Here is a 14191-nt window from a genome sequence, read left to right as displayed (position 1 = left end):
GTACTCCACACGATGACGAGTCTTTAGATGTTAACTCAGTTTGCTTGTGTTGAAGTCCTGTGAACTTGTGCCTTGCCTTTGAAATGCCCGTCTCACAATTGGCAGTCGCACTTTTTGTTTGGTTCAAGTTCAAAGATTGCTGACATGACGCTACACATCAGTGCATTACTATAGAGAACAGTATTGATGCATCTTTTGGTTTTAATAAAAATCAACCCCTGGGTCATTCATGTCTTTCTTTCTCTCTACAGTACAAACAAGTGGAGCAGTACATGTCCTTCCACAAACTTCCGTCAGATTTCCGGCAGAAAATCCACGATTACTACGAGCACCGTTACCAGGGCAAGATGTTTGACGAAGAAAGCATCCTAGAGGAACTGAACGAGCCGCTGCGAGAGGTGAGCTTGTGTTTGGTTATCTGTGTGTTTGCAAAGGTCTGTCAATGTCTGTAAACATCTGTGGAAAAAAAAACTCCCAGAAGGCCCTGCAGTTGTCTCAGAGCTTTCCGAAACAATAAAACCACGCTGTACCGGGAACAGCTTCCAAACTAATTTATGTCACAGTAAACCGCTAAATCTCCTCTGTGAATGGCTTCCAGCGTTCACTGTAATGCTGTTTAAGAGAGCGTAACTAACATTGTGCTGTTTGTGTATTGATGTTTAAGATATGATCCTTTATGGCTGAATCGCACCAAGAAATGTAAAATGTCATCAAAAAAGAAAAGAATATATATATATATTGAATCAAATTTTCAAAATTGGTTTTGCCATTATTTGACAAGCACATTACCTTACCAATTATTATTACCATATCTCTAATAATTTTGTGAAATGTTAAATTTAATATTTCCAATATAATTAATAAAATTATAATTTTTAAAATATATAATAACTTTAATCTTTTTCTGATATTAGTGTAAATTAAATTCAGCAAAACAAATACAAGGCATATTATTATTATTATTAAAAAAAATATATATATACAGGATTTTTTGCGTGTAAACACATTACCTTACATATTCTCAATTCTGTATTAATTCTCAATTGATATTTAATTAATTGATATTTTAAGTATACTGAAAAATAAAAAAATGGAAAAATAACTTTAATTCTTTTCTGATATTAGTGTAAATTAAATTCAGTAAAACAAATACCAGGCAATAATATACTATATTTAAATTTTCTCATGGCATATTATTATTATTATTATTAATAATATATTATTTTTAAATTATTAGATAATAATTTTTCAGTATACTTGATATATATTATATATATTTAAATAAGTGTATATATATATTTAAATAAGCGTATATATATATATATATTATATATATTTAAATAAGTGTGTATATATATGTGTATATATATATATATATATATTTAAATGAGCGTATATATATTTTTTTTTTAATTATTTTTTTATGTATACTTAAAAACTAAAAGAATGTAAATATAATAACTTTGAATTGTATTTTCCTATTTTTGGATAAACTAAATTCAGTACAACAAATACTTGGCTATTCCCCCTATGTTTTACGTAAAATATAAAAATATTTAAATATTATGTCAAATATATGCGTTTCTGTATTTCTCTCACCCTGCGGTCTTTCCATCTGCTGTCAGGAAATCGTGAACTTCAACTGCCGTAAGCTGGTGGCCTCCATGCCCCTGTTCGCCAACGCCGAGCCCAACTTTGTGACAGCCATGCTGACCAAGCTGCGTTTCGAGGTCTTCCAACCGGTCGATTACATCATCCGTGAGGGAACCATCGGCAAGAAGATGTACTTCATTCAACACGGCGTCGTGACCGTGATTACCAAAGGAACTGTGGGGCTGAAACTTTCTGACGGCTCCTACTTCGGAGGTACAATCCCTCTCGTATTAACCTCGTAAATTAGATGGGAATTAAACCATCACTTCACTTAATTAAACTGCTCAAATCCTTATTGAACCTCATAACATTTTAAATAATTTAAGCCAGATGTGGTCTGACCTCTTCCATTTTAGTACTTTACATATCGTAATTATATTGATGTTAAATTAATTGAACTTTAAAGGCAATCAAAAAATTCTGCTCTGGCCTGACATTGATATTTAGATGTCAGAGATGTCACTGTAATTCAAGCACGTGTTATTCTCTAGACAGTTTTTCTAGTAACAATCTTACAATCTTCCATCTGCAACCGGTTCTCAAAATCTAAAATATTTTTTTTTATATATATTTGATGTTGACGTGTGTAATTTCTGCACTACCAAATGGAATTGCAAATTATAATTTAGAATTTTTCCCAACACATCCCCACCTGCTATTGGTCAGACAGACAGGAAGCCCCGCCCCTAAATCTGCTCAAATAAACAAAACAATGTTTTGAAAGCACCACAGTGTTGATACTGTTCCGGATATGTTCTTTAAACCAACCCATGAGGCGTGTATGTGCATTTATGTGCTTTAAAGTCGGGATTTTAAGATGGATTTTGATTGCTGTTGATGTTTTTTATCATTGCTGGGGGGGGGAAATCGCTGTGAAAGTGATTACAATTATATATTTTCTCTGTGTTGATTTTGTCAGAGTTGTGGTGTGGACTCTGCTATTCTCTTGGAGTTGTTGTGATTTTTTTAAATCTCTGATTATAGTAATATAGAAATCATTCTTAAGGTGCAATATTTTTCTATAGGAGTCTTGCGATCAGGAATTTTTTCGTGAAGGCGAATCATTTCTCCACACAGATTTCTCTGTGGGTTCAAGTTGATCACATAGATTCACAGCGTTGACCAACAAAAAGCTGCTTGGTTAGAAAGTGAATTGTGTGTGAGCTGTGCTTCATACATCACTACACTATTGACAATGGACAATGACCTTTTTTCCCGTAATTTCGCTGACCTTTAGTGTGAACGGGCCTTAGGAGCACGTTCTAACTAACAAACTAAGCTTGTCTATTTGTGTGGCAAATAGTACAAATTTTTAAAACCAATCACAGATTATGTAACAGTATTGTTGAAATGCTGCATTGCTTCTTGTTTAGGACACTGTACTTTCTTGTTAAAGAGGCAATATTGTGCCCTAAAAATCTTGATTTTGTTTTTGAGCTCTACATAGAACAGGTTTTCATGCTTGAATGTTCAAAAAACACATTATTTTTTACATATTCTCCATTGTTGCGGCTCCTCTCTTCCCAGTCTGTCAGTAACGCTCTGTTTAGTTCCTGTCTCTATGAAGCCCCTCCTTCTGAAAAGCACACTGTGCTCTGATTGGTCGGCTGGAGCAGTGTGTTGTGATTGGTCAATCGCTTCCTTAATATGACCCCGCCCCTTAATATAACATTGAGTTTCAACACACTATAGCTAACTCTAGCAGGCCCCGCCCCTTTATTCTGTGTATTAATTATTTAAATTAGGAATATTGAGACATGTTCGTTCCCGGAAGAAACTCAAGACTACAATGGAGGCGTTTCAGGAGTTCAGAAACACTGACACTGATATAGAGAAGAACTGCCGCTGGAGGGACTCTGTATCTTTGCAGAGCTTTTAAATGCTTAACAGCAGCATTACACACTAAAGAAAGCTGAACATGTGAGAAAGTCCTCTTTAAGTCTCTGAATCCTCTGTAAAGCAGAACTGCAGCAGAAGTCAGTTGAATTGTCATGGTTCTGAGCTGGTGGAGAGACCCTGGTGAACCCAGACGTGTGTGTGTGTGTGTGTGTGTGTGTGTGTGTGTGTGCTCTGCTGAGGAGTGTAACACGATCCTTCTGCAGCCTTAAATCCGCATGAGTCAGTCGTTTTTCAGCTGCAGAGGACACGAGGGTTTGGAAGAGGCTCTCGGCGCGTGACCTTGGAAAGGTCAAAGACAAACCGATGTCTTGTGTTGGCTGAGATAAAGAAAGAGAAGAGCGACGCCGTCTGATCCTGTGGGCATTGTGTAGAAGGATCAGTCTCAGTTTTACCCTGAGGAAAACGGCATTGCTCTTTTCATAACTCAGAGATCTCATTTCCGTTTCATTTAAGGATCAGACTTGTTGATGTTTCTCCTGAAATTCATCTAGTAGGAAAAAAACAAAAACACAAACGAGACAATTAACGTGAAATTTCACTTCATGATCAAATACAAATAATTATATTATATTTTGAATAAAATATACAAGATTATTGTTTTTTGACATTGTTTTTTGAACAAGCACATTTCCCTCAAAATATATTAATTATAAATTTACACAACATGGAGAGTACACACACACACACACACACACACACACACACACACAGTGTATATTCACGCTATATACACGCTAATGTATTAATGTTGAGCATACATTCATTATTTTTTTTATTTAACAAAATTATATATAATTAAGTTGTTTAATAACCCAGAACTTTCTTGACAGTTTTCTTGTGATTCACACTTATTTGATTGACTTATTTTATGTAAATTATATGTATATGAAATATCTGTTTTGTATTATAGAAATTATAGAGCTATATAATGGATATGATACGAGTAGCAGCTCAGATCATTTGCTCTTGGACAAATTTAATGAGAATCATTTGAGCTCATATTGAGATCTGACTTTTGATTGCACACTATATAAAAAAATATATATTTTTCAGAAATGTCTTTGCATATCAAAGTCTCCATTTCCTCTCCATTTAATCTCATTGTTGTAGGATATTTTTCTTTATGGGATATAGTAGATTTTGTGAATGTGATGTTGGATTTTAAAGGTGTATAATCAAATGAAGGAACAAATTAGATGCAAATGAGGTTTTGTGTCCACAGGAGTGTTTGCGTCTGCACGTGTGTGTGTGTGTTCACCTTTATGTACCTGTGATTGTAGCTTTAATTTACTGCCTTTTGGTTTGATGAATGACCCCGGCTCCGGATAAACGCTGCTGGAATGACAAAGTTCTCTAAAGTGAACCAAGGTTTCCAAGGTTGTGTATTGGATTTTCTGGATTGATTAGGAAAGCAGACAGGGAAATGGACCGAACACACAGAGGTCCCTGATGGATGGGTCAGGATTTAATACGCAGAATGACACACAGCATCTACGATGAATGATGTTTATTATCTTCTGAGACTTATGGGTTATTTCTCTCCCATCGTAAGGAACTACGGTAGTTGTGTTCCAATATCGCATGAGCTAAATTTAATCCCAGAGAACGTGTGTGTGTGTGTGTGTGTGTGTGTGTGTGTGTGTGTGTGTGTGTGTGTGTGTGTCTATATGTGTGTCTATATATTCTAAATATAGACACAAAACATCCTTGAACATTCACCATGAAACAATAAAAATATGATGATGGGGGCTTAGATGTCTGACGTATATCTACATCAGTAGGACTTTTTTTTTTTACAATGAAAGTCATTGGAGTCAAGTGTTGTTTGGACCATAATAGTTCTTCAAAATATCTTCTTTTGTGTCTACAGAAGAAAGTCAAACAGGTTTGCAGTGACCTAAGGGTTGAGTAAATTATGACCGAATTTCCCTTTAAAATTGGATTTTTTTGCACTGAAATAATTACACATTTAATTTTTAAGACATGAGAGCTTAATAAAGCAAGAATATATTCAGCACTTTATAATAAGCATCACTTTCAAATCACATACTTTTGAATGAAGTCTGATAAAGTTGAATTACTTTCTGCCGGCATATATTTAAATTCATTCCCTGTTCAATGAAGGACTCTTCAGTTTTCCAGCAATTTAAAAACACTTGCCACATCTAGAAAAGGTCTCAGAGTCACTTTCCCCTGATGAACGCCACTATCAAGATGTCTTTAAATGATTCTGGTACTCATGTCCTGTCCTTAAATCTTCAATGTGTGTGAGTTTGACCGTTTTCCTCTCTGCCAGAGATCTGTCTGCTGACGCGGGGTCGTCGTACGGCAAGCGTGCGAGCGGAGACCTACTGTCGCCTGTATTCTCTCTCTGTGGACAATTTTAATGAGGTATTGGAGGAGTATCCCATGATGAGGAGGGCCTTTGAGACCGTGGCCATCGACCGACTGGACCGCTTAGGTAAGCGAAACCAGAATCACCTTCTGAAGTTTCCCAAAGAACAATAATGTGAACATTTTAACGGCTTAAAGGATTATTCAGGGTTAAATACAGCTTAAGCTTTATGGGCAACATCTGTGTCGATTAGGACTTAATATTGACTTCTCGATAATTGTGGGCTTGTAAAAAAAGGACTGAAAACCTGTTAACAGTAATGCACTTGTCTCTTTGACTTCTAATGTAGATGTTTAAAAGCAGAACTTTTAAAGAATATACTTAAGAGTGAGTTGAATATGTTTTCTGACACTTAATTGCATGTTGTTTACAATTAAATCAAAATATATTATGAGTTGAATTAGTTGAACTAACCCATGTAATATGACTTAAGTACATATCTATTTTCATGTCTATTTTCTTTTAAATATGTGTCAAGTGTACTGCTGAACACTGCCAAGTATACTAAAATATGATTTAACATCATGTCTAATGAAACTTGTACTGTATGTCATGTATTTCTGTCATTTTTTAATTGGACATTTGTAATGATGAAGTTGCAGTTTAGTACATTTAAAATACATAAACTTTTACTTTGACATTGTTACATAGTGCACTTTTTAGAAGTGTGTTATGAAATATAGTCATGAAAGTGTGCTCTCTTTAAGGACACTTAATTTCATTGCAGTTTTTTTTTACAATCGCTAGGACACATTTCTCAATACCTAGATCACAACATCAGTCGTTGTGGCCTAAACTGTGAATCATTTATCATTGCTTTTGCACAAAATGCAATCAGTGACCACATCTTTCAAATCACACGAATTAATGTCTCACTTGGACGGAAACACAGTCAATGTATCTCTATGTTTGGCCAGTGTGCATGTTTACCTACTTTTTTCAGAACCGTAAAACTTGCATTCAAAACCTAGCATAATATAAAACTGAATAAGACAGCAATTTGCTACATTTCTACAGTAGTACTAACATATTGAAATTTACTTCAAAACGAAAAAATTAAATACTATTAAAACATTTACATGTAGCTGAACAGTAATACAATACAATAATATTTAATTCACATTTATTTGTATAGCGCTTTTCACAATACACATTGTTTCGAAGCAGCTTTACAGAAAAGTCCACATTACAATTTAGAGTGATATGTTATCAGAGGAAACTGTCTAAGTTATGAATTTCAGAAATGTACACATACAAAATCACAGTTAGCTAAAAATTTATTAATTTAAATAATTGAATAATTTCAGGCAGAAACAATGAGCTCATTGAAGTAATGAATACTTGTTTGTTAACAAATGATTAAGACATTTAAACAATCTCTCGTTACAGGAAAAAAGAATTCCATCCTAATGAACAAAGTGCAGCACGACTTAAACTCCGGCATCCTAAACAACCATGAGAACGAGATGATTCAGGAGATCGTGAAGTACGACCGAGAGATGGTGAAGCTGATCGATCAGCAGCGCCCGCGTGCCATGTCCATGACGCCCTCCATCCCGCCAGGGATGTTTGCTCCGCCTGGCCACTCACAGGGCAGCTCTGCCATCGCTAGTCTTCAGCAAGCTGTGGCGATGAGCTTCTGTCCGCAGTTCGGTGGCCCTATGGTGGGTCCGAGCACCTTGCAGTCGCCCAGGATGGTCCGACGGTTCCAGGTTGTGCAAAGCCTTGCAAGCCCGGTTTCGGCTTCTCCTCAACAGTCTCTCCCGCCACTTGGCGCATTCGCCGCCGTCGCTATGGCCAGTCCGCCGGTGCAGAGTCCGCTAGCAGCGGCAGGCGGGCGAACTTTCCAGTACGGGGGTGGCCCGATGGGTGCGCGCTCCGGATCTCAATTGTCCCTAATCCAACAGCATGCTCCCAGTCCCACACGGCCCAAAGGATCCCAACCGTTGCACCAAACAGGCAGCTTGACCCAGGATGATAGAGCACTGTCTGCTTCACAACCCTCCCTGCCACAAGATGGCGCTCCACCCGTCGTGCCCAGCCCGCCACCATCGACCCGCGTGTCCTCGACATCGATCGGCCCACCTCATCCCGCCGTCGCGGGGCCTTCCGGTGTCCGGAGCGCATTGCATCAGAGAATGGCACTGCCACACCAGGCGTCCGCAGCCGTGGCTGGGAATTACCCGTCCACAGCGCCTCCTACAGGCACTCCCCCCGTAACGGGACCGGACTCGGCTATACGCAAGAAAGATTCCATAGTCAGCCTTCCCGAGACGGACTTCACAGCCAGATCCCGGCTCTCGTCCAACCTCTGACGAGGACTCTGAGACTCTTTGCAATACTTTTTTGTGAGTCAAAGTTCGTTCTTTTTGCTCGAGTGCCGCGCTCGTAGGATGGCTTTTCATAGGAACCAAAGGGAGGGCGATCGGACAGACTTAAGGTGCGGTCACATTTACCATTGCTCTGGGAGATTTCAAGGGGCGAAGTTTATACTTATGCATCTAGCAGATGCTTTTATCCAAAGCGACTTACAAAAGAGAAACAAAAGCAATTCACCAATGTTCATAATATGCAATGCCAGGTTTAATTGACAGCTAGATTAGGAAGCAAGCTGGAGAAGAGAAGTGCATTGGTTTGAGGGTTAAGTGGATAAGTGATTGCAGAAGAGCAGTTCGGGTTGGCAGCTAACTCCACCGGAGAGGAACAGAGAGGGTGAAGGTTTTGGAGAGAGTGAAGGAACAATGAGGCATGGCCTTAGCTGGTGGGAGGGAGCATATACATGAAGAAATTAACTCCATCATTTGACTTTCCAAGCAGATTTGACTCATTTTCAAGTCGGCCACTTGAATTTACCACACTGGCCAACGGAAAGCTTCTTGGTTTGGAAGTGAGCTCTGTGTGAGCCGTGCTTTATTTTGCCCATGAAATATCACTAATGTGACCGCACCTTTACCGCTAATAGATTGAACATGTCCTCTACAGATCGGATGCCTCGACTCCACCCGCTAGTGTAGCTAGTGCCGCCCCTGTACAGCTTCTGATGCCTCTTAATATATGTGTCTCTATCGTCCCGAGTGAAAGGGAGAAATCCTGTCGTGTGTCACATGGTGTTTTCCGTAGAGTTCATTCAATGCAATCGGGGCGACTAGAAAATCAGGGACTTTGCAAGAGATGACAATGATGAAATCTGACGCTTTGTGAACGTGTTTTCCTTCTTTCTGTATAAGCTCTACTTGTAGCAATCTAATTAACTGTCTTTCACTTTGTTGTAAAATATCAATGAAAAAAAAAAGTATTATGGACCGCTGGTCGATCTTATATATCTTAATGTAAATAAGAAGGGGAAAAAAGGGAAGATAAAAAAAAAACAAGTTATAATAGAAAACACACAAATTGTATTTACTCGAAAACCAAAGTTGAGCTTGAACACAAGTTTTGGTTGTGTCTGTGTCAACTGAGAAAAACAAGTCAAACTTAAAACATCCTCTATTTAACTGCCTTGATTCCGAGTTTAGAAGCCATATACATGGTCTGTGCGTGCGTGCGTGTGTATTTGTGCACATATGCTTATTATTGTGTTTTATCGAACGGGAGTGTAACGCGTTTCGTCAGGCGTGTCGATAAAGGCAATACTTCACTGCATCGGGGTTGCACTGACAGTTGAGACTTGAATGCAATGGGTCTTTTTGCAGAACTCGTTTAAATTAGCAGGCAAACCAAAATAATCATGCTGTTTTTCTGTGATCCATGTTGATCTGTACATGCAATATAATTCTGCAATATCCTCGCCCTGCCTTTTATATGAAAGCTTTCGTATCGCGGCGTGAGCAATTTAATCTGCGTTATTCAGAGAATGTTTGAAACCTCATCTTTTAAGGCACTGGATAAGGTCGTGCAGCTTTCGCAATATGTTATAAAATATGTCTTTGTTTTCTAAAGTTTAGTCACAGTTGTTTGTTTCAGTGATGAAAACGGGTTTTGTAATGTTTTATGGTTCTTTATTTTTTTATTGCTGGGAAAGGACAACAGTCACAATAAAATAAAAAAAGTCACAATTTTGAAAGTCAGTTAAGGTCAGAAAGGTTGGTTGTTCCGGCGTAGACCTTAAAAAAATTGTCATATTTAATAATATAAAATAATAATAATAAAAAAAACAGAATATTATCTCTATAATGTAATAGTATTGTAAAATATAATATCTTCTATATCTATTCATTTATTCTATATTTTACAGTTGAACAGTGGCATTTTTATAACATTGCGTGTTCTCCCATTGTCGCAAAAATAGATTCTGATTTGCACAAATTCCTGAGTATCTAAAACATGCTGCATATTAATGGCCTGTAAACGTAATACACAGTTTGTGCGTGGGCTCAGTTTGCAGGCCTGTGAGCGAGCGCTGGCTGAATTGTGGATTTGTTGATTGCTTGCGAACAGATGTAAACTATTGGGTTGATTTACGAACTTGTCTCTTTACAAGAATGTAGTTCGTTTGTGTTCGTTTCATTGTCAACTGCTGCAGATTCTTCTCACTTGAACTTTGAAATTGTAAATATGACGCTGTACATTATTTTATGTGCAAACCGGGGCAGTGACCTAGAAAAAAGAAAAAAAAAAGATTTTAGAAAAACAAAAAGGAGATTGGTGCATAATGGGTTTTGAATGTATGCCGAGTGGCATTAATGATGTGACCTGAATATTAACAACTGCCATGTAAATAGATCAGTAATAATTCATGCAAAATGGAAATTGTGTGTATTTGCTGATTGTTTGTAGCGATCACGTCCTAAATACTTTAATCTGATACGTCTAGAATGCTTTTATTTTTCTAAGTCTTGTTTCTCTGACGGTGGTCCAAATGTGGATTATCGTAACACAAAGCACACTGTGTCCCAGTATCGCCCTCTATAGGACAGGTATCGCCACATTCCCGGGATGCACTGAATGACTTTTTGGGATTAAAACAGGCAGCTTAATCTAATAAAACAAAACAAGCAAACAAACAAAAGTTATCAACAAGATTCCCTGAAACAACAGTGCATTTAATACTATCGATGGCCGTCTTTTGCAAGCCTGCATTTACACTGCTAACCAATTCTGATTTTGTCTCAATGATATGCACAGATCAGATCATGTTGCAAACATGTTTGTGTAAGAACACAAACAGAACAGATTGTATTTTTACATCTGATTTGGGTCTCTTTAAAACGTGATTCTGGATCTATTATATATGGTTCTGGTTGAAATCTAAACACTTGTATCCAATGGTCTGAAATCATCACTTGGTGCTTAGCTAAGGAATACATTTTAGGATTAATAATTACTCACCGACCGTCATGTCGTTCCAAACCCGTGAGAGATCCCTTCATCTCCAGAACACGAACGAAGAGAGATTTCTGTCCCTCCATTCAAAAGGTTCATAAAGAGACCGTAAAAGAAATCCATATGAATTGAGCGATTTAATCCAAGTCTTCTGAAGAGACAGAATAGATTTCATTTTGGCTTTGATCCACGTATCACATATTTTGAAGGGTGAACAGACTTTCAATGGAGGGACATAAATCTTCATTTGTGTTCTATGAATGGAAGTCTTATGGGTTTGGACCGTGATGAGGGTACATATTCATGTGAATGTAAACATGTTGGATCTGTGCATTAGGCTTTGCAGTGTAAATGCAGCACAACACCGTGTCTACACTGGAAATGCATTAATACATTAGATGACCAGATAACAGAAGCATAATCACAAACTGGCTTTGATGTATTTGTCAAAAAAATCAATACATATGGATTTTTATGCATTTGGCAGATGGTTTTTTCTTCCAAAGAGGTTTAAATTGCTTTTAAGGTATACATTTGTTCAGTTCATGCATTCACTGGGAATTAAACCAGTGGCCTCGGTGTTGCAGAAGCTGTACTGTGTGAGGAACAGGAAATTAACTCTTTCCCTGCCAGCATTTTTTTTTTTAAGTTGCCATATTTTTTTGATCATCTTCACAAATCTTCATGGCCCCCAGAATATTTTGTTGTATGAATATCTGAACGTGCAATATATTTATAAAAAAAACATGTTATTCTAGCATCATGCATTCTTTTTTATCAACACAAAAAAAGCAAAATTTTTAACAAAATTGCGTTTTTGTCAAAGACTTCGGACAGATGGGATTCAGAGGACGATAAACACATAGCTGGAGTAGATCGAGTCCATCAACGCCCTTAAAGCTTCACAGTCCTATAGCTCGTCCTGGGTCGCATTTCATCCGCTAACGTTATGATTTATATGTCGTTTAAAATTTGATTATTTTTCATGTGCATAAAGGCCAATTTATACTTCTGCGTCGGGTGCGCGCAGTAGGTACGGCTTAGCATATGCATAGACGCGTACCATACGCCGTACCCTACGCCGTACCCTGACGCGCACCTCCTCAAAAATGTAACTACGCGTCGCGACGACGCGGACCGCAAGATCTGTGATTGGTCGGCTTGGTAGCATTGCGTTTCCTCCTACGCGTTTCCGGCGTGTTCTTCTGCACCGCCCGTCATTTTTAAATTCAGAAGTTCTGTAAATTCAGAAATTTCACTAAAATGTACTGTTTTTCCAACTCGATAAGCTCCAGCTCCAACATGATCCGCTCTCTTTCAGTCGCCATTGCTTGAGGTAGCCAAATCAAAACAGCCACGAGGAATCTATACACAGTGGAACATTAAAACCCGCCTCCGCCAACTAGCGTTTCGGCGATGTAACTGCAGAGCAACGCAGACATAAACACAGAAGTATAAATGCTCGGCGTCGCCTACGTGCGTAGCCTACGACGTGCACTACGACGTACACCCAACGCAGAAGTATAAATCAGCCTTAAGCAATGCTCCTATCGCTTGTTTCTGCTTCTTCTTCACCTGTGTTTTGATCAGGAGATTCTGTGCTCTTTCAGAAGATGCGTAATAGCGCCCCCTACTGTATAACAGTGAAAATGCGGATTGCCGGAAAATTCCGACAATGGCGGTGAAAGAGTTAAATTTCCTTTCAAAACATTATTTCAGACAGAGAGGAAAATAATTTGTAAATGTGCAGCATGCCAGAGATAGATAAAGGGCGTCCGTCAACTGAAGGCATTCGCTTCCGCTGTTGATCATAATGTTTGGTTTTGAGATTTAGTGGCGCGGTGCGGCGCTCGCTTCTGGTGTAGACACGGTGTGTAAAGGCATCAGCCCTAAAAGCCCCAATAGCCCCAGCCAGCTAACCGAACCTCCACACACATCTCCTGTAACACAAGAGTCTGATGATGATATTAATCTGAGAAAGGAAGCCAGGAAAGTGACAGTCCGTCGACCAGAAGGCTCAATGAAACTTTATCACAGCTTTGCAATGCAATCTCTCTGATTTGGTTTCTCAGTAAAGGCACATTTAGTGCTCGAATAAAACCTTTCAGTTCTGCTAGGCCTTTATGTTCTTCCGCCCAAGGACACAAACTGTGTTTTCTCTATAGTCTCAAATGCAACATCCACAACTGTTGGTCGAAAACGATTGGTATGGCAGTGAATGTATGTGAATAACTGGACCGTTTTATTTACATATGGACACACATTTGCATATGTAATGGTTTTAGCCCTAATTAAGCTGCTGTCTGATTGTTTGAATGGAGATCGCAGCCAAATGTGAGTGTTTTAGCGTCGCTCTATAGCGCAGACTCGTATAGTACCCGTTCACGCTCACCGCAGGCCTCGTCTGCCACTGCTGTTAAGTCGTCTGTGTGGAAAATGTGACAGTTTTATTCTGCTTTTCCAGCACGGAAAGGCTGGCAGATGTGAGGCAATCTTCCCTGCAAGCGCTTGAAGGACAGGCGGACAGATTGACTGAACATTCCTCCATATTTCCCGGCATCAAATGTAAATCAGGGTACTTTATGTTTCTGTTATGAGAAGTGTTTTTTTTTTGTTTTTTTTTCTGTCTGTCTGTTTCTTTTAAGTTTTGACAATGTGCCCCAATGCACAATGTACTGTAAATACCTAGTGCCTAGTATATCTAGTTTCCAAATAGTCTATTTTTAGTCGTATGTGGCTCTATGAAAGACAAAATGCAAAGTTTGTGTCTTTTCTTTTTTTATAAAGGGAATGTTCACCCAAAAATTATTTGGTTTTAAAGCATCTTCACGCAGTTCTTTTCTGTACAAAGTTCATCATGAGAAAGTTTATCAAACTCTAAAAAAACGAAAAAAAAAATATATATATACTGCAAAAAAAAGA

General features: G+C 38.4%; 1 protein-coding gene across 2 annotated transcripts in view; it reads left to right on the top strand.

Moving 5' to 3' along the window:
- LOC306998170 (potassium/sodium hyperpolarization-activated cyclic nucleotide-gated channel 2) overlaps positions 1-13826 on the top strand; it is a gene marked incomplete at its 5' end in the record, with an annotated part of 66431 nt that extends 52605 nt beyond the window's left edge. The window contains 5 exons of one of the 2 annotated variants that reach the window (XM_079612033.1): positions 252-398; positions 1626-1866; positions 5849-6013; positions 7337-8295; positions 13734-13826. In XM_079612033.1, the coding sequence (XP_079468159.1) occupies positions 252-398; positions 1626-1866; positions 5849-6013; positions 7337-8262 (1479 nt within the window). In that variant the 3' untranslated portion in view covers positions 8263-8295; positions 13734-13826. Of the gene's footprint in view, positions 1-251; positions 399-1625; positions 1867-5848; positions 6014-7336; positions 11026-13733 lie in introns of those variants that run through there. The other variant, XM_079612032.1, reaches the window with a different exon arrangement.
- Positions 13827-14191: the final 365 nt, after the last annotated feature.

This window comes from Phoxinus phoxinus (assembly GCF_949152265.1).
Source record: "Phoxinus phoxinus genome assembly, chromosome: 5".
Classification (NCBI taxonomy): domain Eukaryota; kingdom Metazoa; phylum Chordata; class Actinopteri; order Cypriniformes; family Leuciscidae; genus Phoxinus; species Phoxinus phoxinus.
The sequence above is the reverse complement of the archived record's forward strand: the minus strand, read 5'-3'. Positions and strand labels throughout refer to the sequence as shown.